At 44.7% G+C, this 19,674-nt stretch overlaps 1 protein-coding gene across 1 annotated transcript in view; it reads right to left on the bottom strand.

Moving 5' to 3' along the window:
• Positions 1–362: 362 nt before the first annotated feature.
• The window catches only part of IFT27 (intraflagellar transport 27), an 85,962-nt gene continuing 66,650 nt past the window's right edge, over positions 363–19,674 (bottom strand). Inside the window, exons 3-7 of the mRNA XM_075320839.1 lie at positions 18,105–18,164; positions 6,754–6,813; positions 3,853–3,970; positions 3,453–3,562; positions 363–989 (exon numbers count right to left, since the gene is read on the bottom strand). Coding sequence (XP_075176954.1) covers positions 891–989; positions 3,453–3,562; positions 3,853–3,970; positions 6,754–6,813; positions 18,105–18,164 — 447 coding nt within the window. The 3' untranslated portion in view covers positions 363–890. The remainder of the gene's footprint in view (positions 990–3,452; positions 3,563–3,852; positions 3,971–6,753; positions 6,814–18,104; positions 18,165–19,674) is intronic.

The following is a 19,674-nucleotide window of genomic DNA, read 5'->3' as shown; positions in this document are numbered from 1 at the left end:
CGCATTGAAGTACTTATCCCTTCTACTGTGGATAGCTGTGAAGTATCATTTGTTTCTAGACTGGTTTACAATTTATTAACTAGAAAAGTATCTGAAAACAAAGCTCATCCCAATCTAGTGTTATTCCTCCATACATTCGATTTATCCCCATAGTATATGTCCCCGTTTATGGATCTGGTGTAGACTGCCCTGTTTAGAGGCTGGCACACCATTCCCAATGTAATAAAAGCACCCATATGATTATTCCCTGTAAATAACCATTTCAGTCTTAAGTCAAAATGTGTTCTCTAAAGGGATTACTGTGAGGTAGTCATAGATAAACCATCATCATGGCATTCAGTCACATATAAGAGGTTTTCAGATTTGTAAGGAAAAAAGTGTATAAATCTTTATTTTTGGATAAAAACAGACATATGTAGAAAAGTAAAATATAAGCAAATAGATGCAATAAATAATCACCTTAAACATCACAATAAGGTAGAAGCTGAGTGCGCTGCTCCCCATAGGCAATGAATGGAGCAGCGGTCGACCATGAGCACTGTCGCTCTGTTCTAACGGGGGGGGAAGAGCTTCCCGTTCTGCCGATCAGGGAGTTACACCCACTATTTAATATATTTTAATTAGACAACCACTTTAATTTGCACCCAAAAACTATTTTCCATGCCTTGCACCACATTTGTTTTGTGTTGAGACTTTTTGTTTTTTGCCACCTTAGGCAAGGAGCGTTGCCTATCAGAAAGTTAATGAGAGGCTGCGTTGCCTAAACTGTGATCCCGTGTCTAGGTTTATATCTGCACTGTATAAAAGTGATACAGCTTTCATAGATCAGCCCCATTCACTTCGAGTCATAATCTCCACTGCCGACATCAGTAACTTTGCCATCGGGGACGTTACAGAAGACTTTTGAAGCTTTCTACCCTTTCTTGATAAAGGTGATGGAATGACTTGGCTAAGGCTCGAAATGGTTGATCAAAGTTCTCCAACTCCTTCTGCAATAAATATATAATTGTCATGCAAGGCAAAATCACAGCATTTACAGGCACAGTAGTTTAGAAAATTTCTTTAAAGGGAACCTGTCACCGGATGTTTATAATACTTCGGTGCGGAGCAGACGGATCGGATGGACGTCTCCTTTCTCCGGGTCCCGCGCCTCCTCTTTCGGCCATCTTTGTCCTGCTTCTGAAGCTAGTGTGGATGACGCGTTCTACATCATCTATACTAGCCGACAGGGAGGTCCTGCGCAGGCGCACTTTGATCTGCCCTGCAGTGATGTCAGCATCATAGCAGCTGACCGCTGAGAGCACCGATTAGCGGCAGTAGTCAGATATAGCCACGGCACATTATCACTGTGACTCCTATCTCTATAGCCACTACTATTTCACAAATAATAAAAAAACGTTTAAGGCTGATTCCCCCAAAAATAAAGTTATCATCTATCTTGATCATTGGGGGTTGTTGAACTGCTGGGATCCCATGGATCCCGAAAATTATGCTTTGTAGAGCCCTTTCCTGAATAGGCGGAGATAAAAATGCTCAACCTCTGCTTTATTTATTGCCTATGGTACTGCCAAAGAAAAACAAATGTAGCACTTGGCTATATCTGGCAGTTCAAGAGACAATGAAAGGAGCAAAGAATACGTAAGTGCGCCCCTACTCTTTTCAAGATTGGGCTCTATAAATCCCAGTTTTGGATTTCAGATCCCCAATATTGGGATCACACGGGTCCAATTAAACAGAAGTTACTGACAGAAAACAGAAGATTGACAAAGCCTCCTTGTACTACACCGTGTGCACAATTATTAGGCAAGTTGTATTTAAGAGAATTTTTTTATTATTGATCAACAACTATATTCTCAAATCAACCCAAAAGACTCATAAATATCAAAGCTTAATATTTTGGAAGTTGGAGTGGGTTTTTTTAGATTTGGCTATCTTAGGAGGATATCTGTTTGTGCAGGTACCTATTACTGTGCAGAATTATTAGGCAACTTAATAAAAACCAAATATATTCCCATCTCACTTGTTTATTTTCACCAGGCAAAAAAATATAACTGCACAAAATTTAGAAATAAACATTTCTGACATGCAAAAACAAAACCCAAAAAATTAGTGACCAATATAGCCACCTTTTTTTATGGTGACACTCAACAGCCTACCATCCATAGATTCTGTCATTGCTTGATCTGTTTACGATCAACATTGCATGCAGCAGCCACCACAGCCTCCAGACACTGTTCCTAGAGGTGTACTGTTTTCCCTCCATGTAGACCTGACATTTTATGAGGGGCCACAGGCTCTCTATGGGGTTCAGATCAGGTGAACAAGGGGGCCATGTCATTATTTTTTCATCTTTTAGACCTTTACTGGTCAGCCACACTGTGGAGTAGTTGGATGCATGTGATGGAGCATTGTCCTGCATGAAAATCATGTTTTTCTTGAACGATACCGACTTCTTCCTGTACCACTGCTTGAAGAAGTTGTCTTCCAGAAACTGGCAGTATGTCTGGGAGTTGAGCTTCACTCCATCCTCAACCCGAAGAGGTCCCATAAGTTCATCTTTGATGATACCAGCCTATACCAGTACCCACCTCCACCTTGCTGGCGTCTGAGTCGGAGTGGAGCTCTCCGCCCTTTACTGATACAGCCTCTGGCCCATCCATCTGGCCCATCCAGAGTCACTCTCATTTCATCAGTCCATAAAACCTTTGAAAAATCAGTCTTAAGATATTTCTTGGCCCAGTCTTGACATTTTATCTTATGTTTCTTGTTCAAAGGTGGTCGTTTTTAAGCCTTCCTTACCTTGGCCATGTCCCTGAGTATGGCACACCTTGTGCTTTTTAATACTCCAGTAATGTTGCAGCTCTGAAATATGGACAAACTGGGGGATAATGGCATCTTGGCAGCTTCACGCTTGATTTTCCTTAATTCATGGGCAGTTATTTTGCAGATTTTTTTGCCCAACACGTTTCTTGCGACCCTGTTAGCTATTTGCCATGAAACGCTTGATTGTTCAATGATCACGCTTCAAAAGTTTGGCAATTTCAAGACTGCTGCATCCCTCTGCAAGACATCTCACAATTTTGGACTTTTCAGAGCCCGTTAAATCGCTCTTCTGACCCATTTTGCCAAAGGAAAGGAAGTTGCCTAATAATTAAGCACACCTTATATAGGGTGTTGATGTCATTACATCACACCCCTCATTACAGAGATGCACATTACCCGATTTACTAAATTGGTAGTTGGCTCTCAACTCTATACAGCTTGGAGTAGGACATCACGTATAAAAAGCATCATGTGATCAAAATACTCATTTGCCTAATAATTCTGCACACATTGTAGAACAAGACATTGCAGAACAATGCTAGTTGGAGACAGATGCCTTGTACCACACACAGCCAAAAATAATTTGTATGTCTGTTAAGTTATTTGCTTTATTCACAGGATGTAATTACCGCTGAGGTCTCAAAATACTCCAGCCCATGGCTCGCTGCCCACTCTTCAGCCTGGATCCTCTCCACTACTCTACGGCCAGTTAGGTCTGTCTTATTTCCCACCAGAACTCCTGAAAGGACGAGAAAAAATGAAAAGGGTGATGATAAACGGATTAGAAACAGATCGTTATAAAACTAGTGCAATGGAAAATCCAGGGAGATGCTGTAAGCAACCAATCAGATTACAGCGCTTATTTCTATGGGGTCATTTGGAAAAAACAAAACTTGGTGAAGTTTCTTTTCTCTTGCACTAGTTTTATAACCACCTCCTCTTCCCCAATTTTTCTTTTTGTCTTCATTGTTGTAAATTTTACAAACAATATATCTTACAAATGACCCCCAGAGCATCCTATTTACCTACCGGGTAAGTGAGGGCTCAGGGTCTTGGATTTTACTCGTTGTAACCACCTTTCACAGCTACTAAACGAGGGCTCGCTTGTGACATCAAAAACCAAGCAAAGGGCTCCAGGCTGATCCCACTGAGAGGAGAAGAGTTATAATCATCGTTGAGGAGCTCAATGGTATTTCCAGCAGATTACCCAGTTAAGCCACTTCTTTATGAAAGACAATTATGTCACAAATGCAGAAATGGGTTAAAAGGGGAAAAAAGCAGTATTTACTTGCAGGCACACTTTAAACAAACGTGGTTTTCCAATTTGAAGTGCAGCTGCAGGGGGAAATTAATTATATTCTCCCTGCAGCTGCTGCTTCCAATCATCAAGGCAGTGAACAATCAACATTCATTACGTAGTGAGTGCGCTGTATCTAACCCCCCAGCTCCTTCACTCTCAGCTCTGCAGTGTGTGTGTGCAGTGTGTGTGTGCAGAGCAGGAGGAGTAATATTACATTGCACTCCCTGTGTAGTGAACGCTGAATGTTCGCTGCCCCAAGTGGCACCTTGATGACTGGGAGTGAGCAGCTGCATGGAGTATATAACTTCATTTTCTCCTTGAAGCCGCACATCTCATTAGTTGGCTACGTATGCTCAATCCAGTGGCAGCGAGTGCTAGGAATCTCAGTTGCTATCCCCTAACTTCCTTTATTAACCTCACCCTGGAGTGATTTGGGTGCGGTTTATAGTTTGTTACTAGCTGAGCTCTAGAGAGGTCATCTTCTTTTACTCTAGAGACTTCAGTGGTTGCTGCTGCTCAGATAATTTTTTGTCTTTTGCTATCTATCAGGGCTCTCTCTCATGAAAAAAGTGGTACAACGATCAGTTTTCCCACAATCTGAGTCAAAAAAAATGATTGTGACTGATGGCAAAAAACTGATGTGTGAAACAGGTCTAAAGGCCCTGTCACACGCTACGATATATCTAATGATATATCGCCGGGGTCACGGAGTTTGTGACGTACATCCGGCATCGTTAGAGATGTCGTAGCGTGTGACATCTCCAAACGACTGTTAACGAGCAAAAATACTCACCTTATCGTTGCTCGTTGACACGTCGTTCATTTTCATAATATCATTCCTCATTCTGTGCGCCAATTGTTCATCGTTCCCGAGGCAGCACACATCGCTACGTGTGACACCCCGGGAACGACGAACACAGCTTACCTGCGGCCGCCGGCAATGCGGAAGGAAGGAGGTGGGCGGGATGTTACGCCCCGTCCATCTCCGCCCCTCTGCTTCTATTGGGCGGCCGCTGTGTGACGTCGCTGTGACGCCGAACGTCCCTCTCCCTTCAGGAAGAGGATGTTCGCCGCCCACAGCGACGTCATTAGGGAGGTAAGTCCGTGTGACGGGGATTAACGACATTGTGCGCCACGGGCAGCAAACTGCCCGTGATGCACAAACGACGGGGGGGTGCGATCGCACAATATATCGTCGCGTGTGCCGCCGCCTTTACTGTGGACGTCGTCTCCGTCTGACGGACAAACATTTTTCCACGAATGAAACGTGAGGCCATCCGTCGCAATCCATCGCTAATAAAAGTCGATGACAAAAAGCAGATCTGGAGGCATTAGTCGCCGAATCCGTTTTTTTTTTCAAAATTTGATGGATTGTGACTGATATAGAAGAGTTCCAGTATTGAACCCTCTGTAGTTTATTACTACTACTAGACCCCAAATGGCCTCTGCTGACGGGGAGTAGGTGTCCACATTGAGGGTGGATGGGTGAAGTGGTAGGAAGACCCCTCATGGGTACTAGGCCTATGAGCCAGCAGCTCCTACTACTGCAGCAGCAGCAGCAGCCGCCTACTGACCCTGTAGTGAAGGTTATACCATTTACAAAAGGGGGAAATTGATATAGAAGGGTTAATAGTTTCTATATTTCTTGATTTTAAATACTTTATTGTTCCATTAGTATATCTGGTGTAAGTTCATAGTCATTGTGTAGCCTTCAAAACAATGAAACAAGCGCAAGGATTATTATTGTCTGCTAAATGTTCTTCTTATCTCATATGCATGACTCTACATTTTTTGTTTTTCTTAAACTTAAAGGTCATATGATCAACTTGTAAATTTCCACTCAAAGCCTTTTTTGCAATATCACATTTATCTGTAAATGGTATAAATTATCTGTGCATTGGCTAAATAAACAGAAAACTGATCATGCTCACATGAATGCAGGTCTTTTCTCCGTGCGCTCGATATTGACTAGGCAAAGAGGCCTACGTCAACAGGACCTCACTGGTGATCCCATAAGCTGACTTTTGTGACAAAACAGAACAGCTACAACATGACTGATGGCAAAAAACTGATGTTTGAAATAGGCCTTATATGACTGGTATAGCCTCTCTTGCCTGCCGTGACACAGCCACCGCTCTCACCATTCTGCCTTGCACATGCACGCTCTGCTTAGCCGGGTGCGCATGTGTTCTGGATGGGGATGGGGAGAGGGAAGTAAGCTGCCTCCAGACTCCTCTGACAGTGGCCTATAGACCCCCGGGAATGAACGGATTAGATTCAACCGGCCAATTCTTCTCCTCTCCATCAATTGTTTGTGAAGCATCGAGAGGCCCTCCCATACACTGGTTGGTTGGCTGGTTGGCCACTGCTGCTGATATCAGCCGCTCCGGACAACAACGCGTATTCTAACGCATACGACCAGCCTTAATAAGGGGAGCATAGTTGTTGAATGCCGGTGCCGAGATGACTGCCTGTTGTGTGTTCTTGTTAATATTTAATATCCCAATTCCCAATAGTAATACAACATTAGCAAGTTCTCAACATTTACTGTTTTTAAATAGTCTTCTTTTAAGTCACTCTGAAAAGCTGCAATAAGTATTGAAATTAAAGTGAGAAGAAAAAAGACTTACCAATACCTCTGTCATCTCATAAAACATCGGCTTCCCAGGAGAATCACACAGGAAAAGCTCCTATAAGCGAGAAATAAAAAAACAAAAACAAAGTAAAAGTGTAGTATACCTAAGTGAATTAAAGTATGTCTTTTTTTAAGATCGCTAGTAATTAAAGAAGATCTACTTATCAGACATTAAAGCTGCATGTGATGGCTGAGAAGATTGCTACTACAAACTGATCGGTGTGAAAGCTTGTATTCATCTATATAGAGTGGATCTGTCACCAGATTTTACAATGAGAAATGCATACACCATTAAATAGATCTGAGACCTGATGAAGCTATTGTACTTACTAAAAAAAAAACAAAAAAACAATCAAAATAAATAAATAAAAAGAAAATGTCAGAATGGCTGTAAAATCAGTTCCTCTTTAGATTTTGATATCTAGTCGGAAAGATAATAAAAGTATATTCTAGCATGAATTTTCAAAATAAGTACACCAGCCTCATTGGGCATAAAATATCTGTTTAAATATAGATTCATGGCTCGATTTGGGCATTTGATCCGATGACCTCTTGCTCCGTGGTCTGTTCACCTATCCTTGGACCATAGCTTACCTTGTAAGGCTATGTGCGCACTGGGAAATGGAATTTTCTTGAGAAAATTCCGCATGCTCTCAAAGATTACCGCACCCGCGGTAAAAAAAACGCGGCAAACCGCACCCGAAAACCGCATGCGGTTTGCCGCGGTTTGCTGCGGTTTTACCGCGGTATTGCCGCGGTTTGGCCGCGTGCGGGTTGGTACATGTGCTTATTGCATTCAATGCAATAAAGCACATTGAAAAAAAATCAAAAAAAAAAAATCATTTCCTTCTTAGATAAAGAGACAGAAGAATAGAAAGAGGGACAGATAGATAGACAGATAGATAGATAGATAGACAGATGAATAGATAGAGGGATAGATAGATAGATAGATATAGGGATAGATAGATAGACAGATAGATAGATAGATAGATAGACAGATGAATAGATAGAGGGATAGATAGAGGACAGATCGCTGCATTTCCCACGGTCGGCAGTGAGTTCACATTACCGGCCGTGGGAAATGACCGGTAATTACCTCTGCTGTCTGCTGCATTCATTCAGCAGGGTCTGTGTCAGTCGCGGCTGGATGTAAGCAGCGCAGGACCTGTGGATTACGCCGGAGCTTTGTTTCGGGAGGGGTTAATAAAAGGGTGAACAAGGCTTGTTTGTGTTTTATTTAAAATAAAGGATTTTTCTGTGTGTTTTATTCACTTTACTTACGGGTTGATCATGTCAGCTGTCTCATAGACGCTGCCATGATCAAGCCTGGAGTTAATGGCGGTGATCCACCACCATTAACCCCTTGTATTACCTTGCCTGCCACTGCTACACGGCGGCAGGAAGACCCGGGGACACTCCGGTACTGCCACATAATGCATGCGACAGTACCGGGGCAGCTGCGGCTGATATTCTCGGCTGCCGGAGGGGGAGTGAGGCGGGGGACATTAACCCTGCCCCTCTCCCTCCCCAGCCTGAGAATACCGGGCCGCCGCTGTGTGCTTACCTCGGCTGGACGGTGAATATGCAGCGGAGCACATGTGTTTTGTTTTCTATATTTCCGTTTGCTTTCTATGTGTGTTCTATGTGTCTGTGTCTATGTGTTCTGTGTCTGTGATGTGTCTGTGTCTGTAATCTGTGTGTTTGTTTACTCTCTGCACGGCTTACTCTTCCTGTAATGACATCACTTCCCTGCAAAACCGCAAGCAAGCGATGTACATTACCAGAGGTAAACCGCGAAATACCGCAGGGAATAACGCAGGAAAACGCAGTGAACCGCACAGAATTTGCTGCCTGCGTTATTCCCTGCGGGATTTCACGATTACATTGGAGTCAATGGAGTGAAATCCTGCAGCGACGTGCGGAAAATAATTGACATGCAATTGTTTTTGCTGCGGGAATCCCACAGAAAAACATGCAGCTGTCAAAATCCGCCTAGTGCGCACAGCATTTTTTTTTCCCATAGGTTTTGCTGGTGATTCACTGCAGAGATGTTATGAACATTTTCTGCAGCGAAACATGCAGCAAAACCGCAAAAAATCCGCGGCAAAATCCGTTAAGTGCGCACATAGCCTAAAGCTGTAGGGGAAAAAAGCACAATAGGGTCTTACCCGGTATGAGGGTAGAGAGACAGAAAGAGACACACTCACCTGGTAGGGTTGTGCCAGTCACAACACCCTATGGTCGCATGTGAGTGATTATAGTGGTTTAGCAGCGGCCCCGGGGAGCAGTTAATAAATAAATCAAATGGAATGAAACCGGTTTAAATGCCGCGCTAGAAACCACAGATGCTGTAGATAAAAAGATTTTCTTTATTTCACAATTCTACATGTTTCAAAGGCATCTCCGCCTCCTTCTTCAAGAACAACAATCATCATGATTTTTGTTCCTGAAGAAGGAGGCGGAGATGCCTTTGAAACGCGTAGAATTGTGAAATAAAGAAAATCTTTTTATCTACAGCATCCGTGGTTTCTAGCGCGGCATTTAAACCGGTTTCATTCCATTTGATTTATTTATGGACCATAGCTTAGCACACAGGTGAACAGACCACGGAGCAAGAGGTCACCGGATCGAATCACCGAATCGAGCCATAATACTAAATATATATCTCGGTTTCTGGACCTGTAAGTCTGGAGTGTGGTCTCTTCTGCTTACACAGTAGGAGTATGGTCATAATTGAAATTCCTGTTTACTTACACATATAGAGAAGCTATCAATCAATGTATGTGGGTGGGGGAAGATCACTAAACCCGCACTGAGAAGCAAGTCTGGGAGCCTGGATTCAATTAATGGAACGCTCCTTCTTAATCTTTTACTTACATGGGTATTGAAGCAGGTAGAGGTCATCAACAATCCACAGGACAACACCGATCTCCAGATTTGGGAACTTATATATCCTTTAGAATGGAGGGGTAGTGCACACGCTTGACAACCTCGCTAATTTATTCTCCATGGGATTAATGTAGACAGCAGAGAACAGTGCGGCAGCCATCCCATAGAGAGTTAATAGAATTTGGTGCAAGCATGAACACCGCCGCTCCATTTTAACGGGTAAAAGTGTCCCATTCAGGAAATTGATGGGGATCTGGGCACTGGGATTGGCGTGTCCTTTGGAAAGGTGATAACATCTATCATCCGGTTTTCCATGTCACGCCAAGTATGGGGAAATACTGAGCAAATGTCGAAAGGGGAGGGTAGGGAAAAAGGGGAACCCCGAGTCTAGGGTAGGGAGAGATGGTGATCTCTGATAAAACCTTCTGCTGGCCCCTAGTTCCCTTGACATTGCTAGATAGGTTCAGCACCTATGCGCCGAGCAGGATACCTGGCCCTGGCTGCCCAGGATAACTGGGCCCTTGGTAATAAACGGTTGGGAGGAGTGCTAGTCAACCCCACTAAGTTCTAAAGAACACAAAGGGAAAACAAACAGGAGAAAACAAACAACTTATCTCCAAGATGACTTAGGGAGCGGAACAGCAACATGCAACGTTTCTCCAGATGATTACAAGCTGACTGCTTCCAATCAGGACCGTATAGACACTTAACTCTATCACCAGCAGCATACCAAGGGGAAATGCAGGTATATAAAGACACGGAGAATGAGGGATAATGATTAGAAGCTGAAAGGAAAAGATCTCCACAGGGTCCTAAAGAGAAAAGAGTAAATCCTAACGGAGAAGACTCAAAACTCCATTCACACCACAGAGGAAAAGATGGAATATCAAGGAGTAGTTTGTGCAACCAAATGCAGTGACCTTATGCAGCCGGACACCACAGGATTGTCTGTCAACCATGACACACCCATGACGGTACCTTTTTAATAACTAATGGGGACCCGGGGTCCTGAGAACTGCTCTGCTCCTGTATGACCCTGTACACAAATTTAGAGATTTTCTATGGAAATCATATGTCGCGCTGCGCACGCGCTCATGTGAGAGCCCCGCGCTTCTGTCTGCTGCAGAGAGTTTTTGGAGTGATTGGTGAGGGTTTTGAGACCTTGACACCCACCAATCTGATGTATATGAGGAAGGGACTAGATATGAAATAAAATTATTAGGTACACTTCTTTAATGACATTCTACAGATGAATAATACGGTGATCTTTCCAATGCAGTTCACGATCGCACTAGATTATCAATATGCTTTTTTAGCAAGACGTCTCCATCTTTGATACAAAAATATAAGTGACCATCACAGTCTAAATATTCTTTAATAAAGTTTTCTACAGCAGTGGCTAAACTGCCATGACGCGGTGTGTGAACACAATCTTATTCCGGTATTGATTTGATAGAGTGCCGTTGCATATTTGTCTGGAAGTCCTGGTTAGTAGGATCTGCCGGGTCCCGATTGTGCTGATGAATTGAACTTGTCTCAGATCCCCTGATTAATTGACTTGTTTCCCGAGTGTTAAGGATTAGCTGTCCTGCACAAGAACTGAGCACTCACCACATTTAGGAATGATTTATCTTATCCTCCTGTAAGAAAGCTCGGTTTTCATACGCCTATGATTTATGTAGATGTAAGCAAGTGTAACTATGCTCCGAGACCCTGAACTATTTCCTTTTTTCGGCAATTGTCGCACTGTATATCATCAATGTTCACGTTGATATGCTTAATGCTACATATACTTTCAGTTTAAAAAGGAGACATAATGTATTAGACAAAAGGGTACTTTACACGCTGCGATATCGGTACCGATATCGCTAGCAACCGTACCCGCCCCCGTCGGTTGTGCGACACGGGCAAATCTCTGCCCATGGGGCACAACATTGCTAACACCTGTCACACGGACTTACCTTTCCTGCGACGTCGCTCTGGCCGGTGATCCACCTCCTTTTAAAGAGGGCGGTTCATGCAGCGTCACAGCGACGTCACACGGCAGCCGTCCAATAAGAGAGGAGGGGCGGAGATGAGCGGCTGGAACATGCCGCCCACCTCCTTCCTTCCTCATTGCCGGTGGACGCAGGTAAGGAGATGTCACATATAGCGATGTGTGCTGCCACAGGAACGACGAACAACCTGCAGCAGCAACGATAGTAAGGAAATGAACGACGTGTCAACGAGCACCGATTTTTCACGTTTTTGCGATCGTTGATCGTCGCTCCTTGGTGTCACACGTTGCGATGTCGCTAATGGCGCCGAAGGTGCGTCACTAACGACGTGACCCCGATGATATATCGTTAGCGATGTCGCAGCGTGTAAAGCACCCTTTAGTCAAGCAAAGCTATACATTTACACTCACTCCATAGAATGGATTACGGAATGACAGAAGTAGCCCAATATACTATTAACACTAGAACTACTGAGGTAGTCATTTTGACTACTTTGCACTATGTATTTCTATATAGGTGTCACGAGTCCAGTAGTTCTAGTGTTAAAGGGAAGCTGTCAGCAGGTTTTTGCTATGTAATCTGAGTGCAGCATGATGTAGGGGCCGAAACACTGATTTCAGGTATGTGTCATTTATTAGGGTGTTTGCTGTGCCTTCAATACAATGAGTGAGATTAGCACTGGCAGGACTTGCTGTCCGTGTGCCACCTGATCCAACCCCACTCCCAGCACTGAATAGCTGCAGCCCCCAGCCATGCGCTTATCTTGGCCGTGTATCAAAATAAGAGGAACCACATGTGGCTTTTAAAAAATAAATAAATAAAATTGAAATAAATAATTTTAAAAAATGACACATGGTCCCCCTCAATTTTTTTTTTAAACTTCATTTTATTAACAACATAATCAAATCAAACACGGTACATCTGACAGTGTGTACCACGTTTTACAAAGTCCGGCACTGGACGGCTACATCAGTCTTAAACATAGTAGTAAACTATCATATGGCTTCCATGGCGCCAGCTATATCTAAAGCAGTGTCGTGGTGTTGTCTATACACCCAAACATTTATGCATTCAACGGATTTTATACTAAGCACACAGACAACTCAATAAATATGGCCTAAAAACAGAAACAAAACAAAATGTAACAATAACAGCTACATAGTACCGTATCATACCGCTGTATAGCATTCCACACTCTAAAGGGTGCTTTACACGCTGCGACATCGCTACCGATATATCGTCGGGGACACGTCGTTAGTGACGCACATTCGGCGCCGATAGTGACAACGAAGCGTGTGACCCCAAGGAGCGACGATCAACGATCGGAAAATCGTCCAAAAACGGTGCTCGTTGACACGTCGCTTCTTTCCTTAATATCGTTGCTGCTGCAGGTACGATGTTGTTTGTCGTTCCTGCGGCAGCACACATCGCTATGTGTGACACCGCAGGAACGACGAACATCTCCTTCCCTGCGTCCACCGGCAATGAGGAAGGAAGGAGGTGGGCGGGATGTTATGTCCCGCTCATCTCATCTCATCTCCACGCCTCCGCTTCTATTGGATGGCCGCTTAGTCACGTCGCGGTGACGTCGCTGTGACACCGAACGCACCTCCCCCTTGAAGGAGGCATTGTTCGGCGGTCACAGCGACGTCGCTGACAAGATATGTGCGTGTGTCGCTGCCGTAGCGATAATGTTCGCTACGGCAGCGATCACCAAATGTTGCACATATGATAGCGGCGGGTGCTATTGCGCTCGCAGCGTGTAAAGTACCCTTAACACCCAGGGGAATCTAGCAGTGTCACAATCATCTTTTTTAGACTTCTGTGAGTATGCTGGGGAAGGAATTCCACAGCTCCCAAATTTTATTGAATTTTTCTGGGCGCCCCTGTTGTAATACACCACCCGTTCATAGGGTATAATTGAATTGACCAATTTGACCCAGGACCGTACAGTCGGATCTGAACCACCCATGCACCTTAAGGCTATCAACGTCCTAGCCATGAACAAAGTTTTCCTAAGGAATATTTTCATGTAGTGATCCCACGATTCCTCTTCCATTACCCCAAACAGACACAATAGAGGGTTGCACAGAACAAGAATCAAGACGACAGATGACAGTAGGGAAATCATCTCCTGTCAAAACGCAGATACAATAGGACAGTTCCATATCATGTGTGTAAAATTTTCCCCTGAAAGATGACATTGTGGGCACTCCGATGTACGAGAACGGGCCATATTGAACAGACGAGTAGGAGTGAGGTATGCCTGATGGATGAAGTTACAAGCATCCATAGAAGTAGAAAATCCACGGCACATCCAGTGAGTTTCCCAAAAGTGCTTTTATTTTAATTCCATAAGTGCATTAAAATAGGGGGTAGAAAACCTGGTGCAGGTCTCTAAGAGACGACGTCCGTTTCGTACCTCTTGGTACGTCGAAGTACCAAGAGGTACGAAACGTCCGTCGTCCCTTAGAGACCTGCACCCAGTTCTCTGCCCGCTTTTTTAATGCACTTATTGAATTAAAATAAAAGCACTTTTGGGAAACTCACTGGATGTGCTGTGGATTTTCTACTTCTATGGATGCTTGTAACTTCATCTGCCTTCTTTCCACGTGCACCCCAGACCCACACAACGGAAGGAACTGACAAGCCTACTCCTCCCTGGCACCGTAAAGAGCTCAGCAAGGTAGTGGAGAACCGTATTCTTGTTTGCTGAATGCCTGATGGATGATGTAGCATTGGATCAACCTAGTATTGGTTGCAGTTGGGGATTCCAGTATCTCCTCCCACTCCTCTCCCTGTAGATCAGGAATCAGAAGTTTCCATCTGTCTTGGAAAGGCAGGGAAGCTGATGCCACCCCCACCGATAATGGATAGGTATATACGGCCGATATCAAACCCCGGGGCCCCTGTGATTTCAGAATGCCTATCGTTGGGAATGACTATATCGGTTCCTTTGCCCCAATTTTCTGCATATGAGATTGAACTGCTGTGCGAATTTGACGGTACCGAAAAACTGGGATCTTGAAACGTCGTATTCAGTTTGAATCTGCCCAAAGAACTTAAAAGGTGTTAGTCCCAGGGAAAAAAAGATGTCCTAGCACAAGAACATTCTGAGTGTCTTTCCACAGCAGGAGCTCCACCACCGCCCCCTCAAAGTGCACTACTTTCTTAGCCTGCCGCCACACCGATCATGCCAATTTAAAAATAGGCAACAGCCTCGGCACCCACAGGCCGTCCTGACTCCAGGAAGCCCAACAGAGAGTCGGCCCCGACTGCACAAGCCGGATGATTTTCCGAGTCAGGCAACTGACAGTGTGGCATCCAGGGGCCCAATGCTCTAAGCTGCCCTGCCAATAGTGCAGGAAAAATTCCGGAAGGGCTATCCCCCCCTAATACCTTAGACATCTGCAAGGCGGACAGCCAATGGGAGTCATTATAAATGTTGCACCATTTGCCTTCTATAGGGTCTTTAGCCTTTTGGTGGCTGCAAATGTATGGAGTGAGAATCCGTCAGTCGGGAAGCTTTGATATTCTGACGGGGTTTGTAACTATTTTATGTCTTTTTCTGAGCTCTTCTTGGCTAATTTATGACCACAGACCACAAAGAAGCTGAATATGCATGAAAACAAATAGACTGTATAAGGAAAACTGTGCCGAATGGTTATCATAACTCAATTGCCAAAATTCTTCTTCTCCCCAAATACATGCGTATGTAAAACTATGTTTTTTTTAACCATAAGGTGGACAACCCCTTTAAAGCCAACGGCTATAAATTTATGGTGCTTAGTCATTATCAGGTTAAAGTATATACTTTAATAGTTAGGGGTACTTTGCACGTTGCGGCATCGCTACTGCGATATCGTCGGGGTCAAATAGAAAGTGACGCACATCCGGCGCTGGTAACAACGTCGCAACGTGTAAAGCCTAGATGCGCCGATAAATGATCGCAAAAGCGTTGAAAATCGGTGATCTGTGTAGCGTCGGTCATTTTCAGAATGTGGCACCAATAGGAGATATGATGTTGTTCCTCGTTCCTGCGGCAGCACACATCGCTGTGTGTGAAGCCGCAGGAGCGAGGAACATCTCCTTACCTGCCTCCACCGGCAATGCGGAAGGAGGAGGTGGGCAGGATCTTGCGTCCCGCTCATCTCCGTCCCTCCGCTTCTATTGGCCGCCTGCCGTGTGACGTCGCTGTGACGCCGCATGACCCGCCCCCTTAGGAAGGAGGTGGGTCGCCGGCCAGAGCGACGTCGCAGGGCAGGTAAGTGCGTGTGAAGCTGCCGTAGCGATAATGTTCACTACGGCAGCTTTCACAAGAAATCGCATGTGCGACGGGGACGGGGACTATCGCGCTCGGCATCGCTAGCCGATGCTAGCGATGTCTCAACGTGCAAAGTACCCCTAAGAGTCGGGTCACTAAGATCTCAGTCAATGAAGGGGAAGCCCTTGTTATCAAATACTAATCAAGAGAAAGAAAATCAATCTCAGTGATACCATGAATTGTAATATGTCTCTGGATCATATACACATGAAGAAATATATTACCTGACATAGAAGGTATCCACTGCTCGGACATCCCCTTCTCATTCTCAAGTTTGCCCCTGTTAAAAACACCTATAGTCACCAGTGGTGTCGGCACTTGCTCTCCTGGGGCTCACATGACTGTTAAATCACACGAGTCCTGCACCCCATCAGTGCCGGCTTCACGGACCGCTTTCAGATGCATCAAACATCTATAGGTAGAGAACGGCCAGCCTCAGCCCTGACTTTCTTGAGGAGCGGTTGTCCGATTAGTGGACAACCCCTTTAAAAGTAATCTGGCAGCAGGTTTTTGCTGTGTAATCTGGGAGCAGCAACATACAGTGAAAATCTAAGTCTCCTACGGCTGATCTTAACAAGAGGAACAAGATGAATGCAACGGTGGTGACTCCGGCTGTCACAGCACCAGTGCGCGCTCCATTTAAACGCCATTCTCCAAGAATGACAGAGTCATTTAAATAGTTAACAGCTGCAACCGGAGCTTGGTGTTAGAGACTGATGCCGGCTATAGATTATATAGAAATGAAGAAAAAGAGGAGCTTCACAAGAGGATCAAGATGACAGCAATGGTGGTCTTCAGCAGACTCCGGCTGTCACAGCACCAGTGCGCGCTCCATTTAAACGCCATTCCCCAAGAATGACAGAGTCATTTAAATAGTTAACAGCTGCAACCGGAGCTTGGTGTTATAGACTGATGCCGGCTATAGATTATATAGAAATGAAGAAAAAGAGGAGCTTCACAAGAGGATCAAGATGACAGCAATGGTGGTCTTCAGCAGACTCCGGCTGTCACACCACCAGTGCGCGCTCCACTTAAACGCCATTGTCAGAGATTGACAGCGTCATTTAAATGGTTACCAGCTGCAACCAGAGCTTGGTGTTAGAGACTGATGCCGGCTATAGAATATATAGGCATCATCTGCCGCATGTGGGGGGAACGCAGCTCCTGATGTGCCCCCTACACACCTGAAGACCCCTTTCCAGGATGGGACTACGATATATTATTCACACTTTTGTTTTTAATACAAAAGAAAAAAACAGTCTTAGAGTCATCTGTGTTTTTGATCAAATTTTCATCAAAGCTTCATCTGAGTGAAAAGCAGGAACGTGGAACAACATCTGACACGTCCATTTTGCGTGGATGACTCGGTCCGACAAAACAAAAAAAAAAAAAAAAAGAGAACAGCCCCATTGACTATAGCTATAAATTCTATCTTTGAAAAACACGAATATCACTTGTGCCCAATAAAATGAAGTGCGAATGAGCCCTTATGCGTCACACGGTATGATATATCGGGCGATATGTCGGCGGGGTCACGTCGTAAGTGACGTACAGTATATACGGCATCGTTTGATATCTCGTAGCGTGTGACAGCTACGAACGACTGTGAACAAGCAAAAATACTCACCTTATCGTTGCTCGTTGACATGTCGCTCATTTTCAAAAAGTCGTTTCTTCTTCTGTGCTCTGGTTGGTCATCGTTCCTGAGGCAGCACACATCGCTCCATGTGACACCCCGGGAACGATGAACACAGCTTACCTGCGTCCCGCCGGCAATGAGGGAGGAAGGAGGTGGGCGGGATGTTACGTCCCGCTCATCTCTGCCCCTCCGCTTCTATTGGACGGCCGCTGTGTGACATCGCTGTGATGCCGAACGTCCCTCCCCCTTCAGGAAGTGGATGTTCGCCGCCCACAGCGACGTCGTCTGGGAGGTAAGTGCGTGTGACAGGGGGGTAACGACTTTGTGCGACACGGGCAACTAATTGCTCGTGACGCACAAACGATGGGGGCGGGTGTGATCGCTCGTGCGATCGCACAATAGATCGTACCGTGTGACGCCGGCATCAGTCTCTTTTTGCTCGACTGATGAAGACATATAACACAAACCCAGAGGTAGGAAACCATATACGTGCTTACCACGCTATCACCTGTATCTGGAATTTGCACCGTTTTCGTTATGACATCCATGACAGTTGTCTGTTGAGAAAAGAAATACCCATCAGAATTGTCCATAAAATGATTCATTTACTCACCGTTGCCAAGACTATAATTTGGAAATACACAATCCCATTCTTTGCACTGCTGAAGCTAGTCGGATTTCCAGGAGGTTTTAGGATAGAGTAATATATAAGGATGTGTTTTGGAATGGTGAGGGAAAAAAACAAACCATCTGTTACAAACAGATATCTTTTGTTAAACAGATCCATCTTTAAAACAGAAAAACAGATCGGTTGGAAAACAGACACCTTGGTTTCCATTTTGCATGCGTTATTGTTCCAACTGTAATGGATCCGTTTTATCAGAGGTGTTTCCATTTCAAATAAAAAAAATAAAATAAAACAGATCCAGAAAACAAAAAGTTGTGAAAACTACGTTTTTTGATCCAGATTAAAAAAAACAACAAAAAAACGGATAGCAACAGGAAAAGATGCAAACAGAAGACATATTGTTTCAAGCTTTGGTTCCCATTCAAATTAATGGATCCTGTACGAAAATGTTTTAAAGGGGTTGTCCACTACTTTGGCAACCCCTTCTCAATCCGAATGTTTCCAATTTTTAAAGCAGTGAAACATATACCCATTTCCAGTGTTAAGGCCCCGTTACATGCAACGACATCGTTAATGAGATGTTGTTGGGGGTCACGGAATTTGTAACCCCCATACGGCCTCGTTAGCGACGTCATTGCGTGTGACACATACGAGCGACCGCTAACGATGAAAAATACTCATTGACACACTCGTTGACACATCGTCCATTTCCAAAATATCGTTGCTGCTTTTGGATGCAGGTTGTTCGTCGTTCCTGAGGCAGCACACATCGCTACGTGTGACACCCCAGGAACGACAAACAGCACCGTACCTGCGTCCTCCGGCAATGAGGTGGGCGTGACTTTCATGTGGCTGCTCTCTGCCCCTCCGCTTCTATTGGACGCCTGCCGTGTGACGCTGCACGAACCGCCCCCTTAGAAAAGAGGTTGTTTGCCGGCCACAGTGACGTCGCTAGGAAGGTAAGTCCGTGTGACGGGTGTTAGCGATATTGTGCGCCATGGGCAGCGATTTGCCCGTGATGCACAAACAACGGGGGTGGGTGCTTTCACGTGTAAAGCACCCTTTAGTCCAGGGGTGTTGGCACAGTACATCACATTACAGTGATAATAAAAGTTAATAATTTTGAGAAATGTAAAAAAAAAAATTACATTTTGGTTCCTAGCCTTATTTTTTTTCTGTAAAAGTAGTAAAAATAAACTCATTGTTTCCAGAAAAGCTGGGAGACAAACAATTAAGGCTATGTGCCCATGGGATAACGTACCTTCGGATTTTGCCACAGATTTGTCCTCAGGTTTACCGCAGCTGCTCCCCGGAATCCGCAGCTATCCATTGCTGCGGTATTTCTGCGGAGTTGTTGCGGTAAACCTGCGGAAACCGTGCAGATTTCATGCAGATTTCGTGCAGAAGTCCCGGCCTCTATCTCCATAGTGGAGGAGCGG

Source organism: Anomaloglossus baeobatrachus, chromosome 8 (genome assembly GCF_048569485.1).
Source record: "Anomaloglossus baeobatrachus isolate aAnoBae1 chromosome 8, aAnoBae1.hap1, whole genome shotgun sequence".
NCBI lineage: Eukaryota > Metazoa > Chordata > Amphibia > Anura > Aromobatidae > Anomaloglossus > Anomaloglossus baeobatrachus.
The sequence above is the reverse complement of the archived record's forward strand: the minus strand, read 5'-3'. Positions and strand labels throughout refer to the sequence as shown.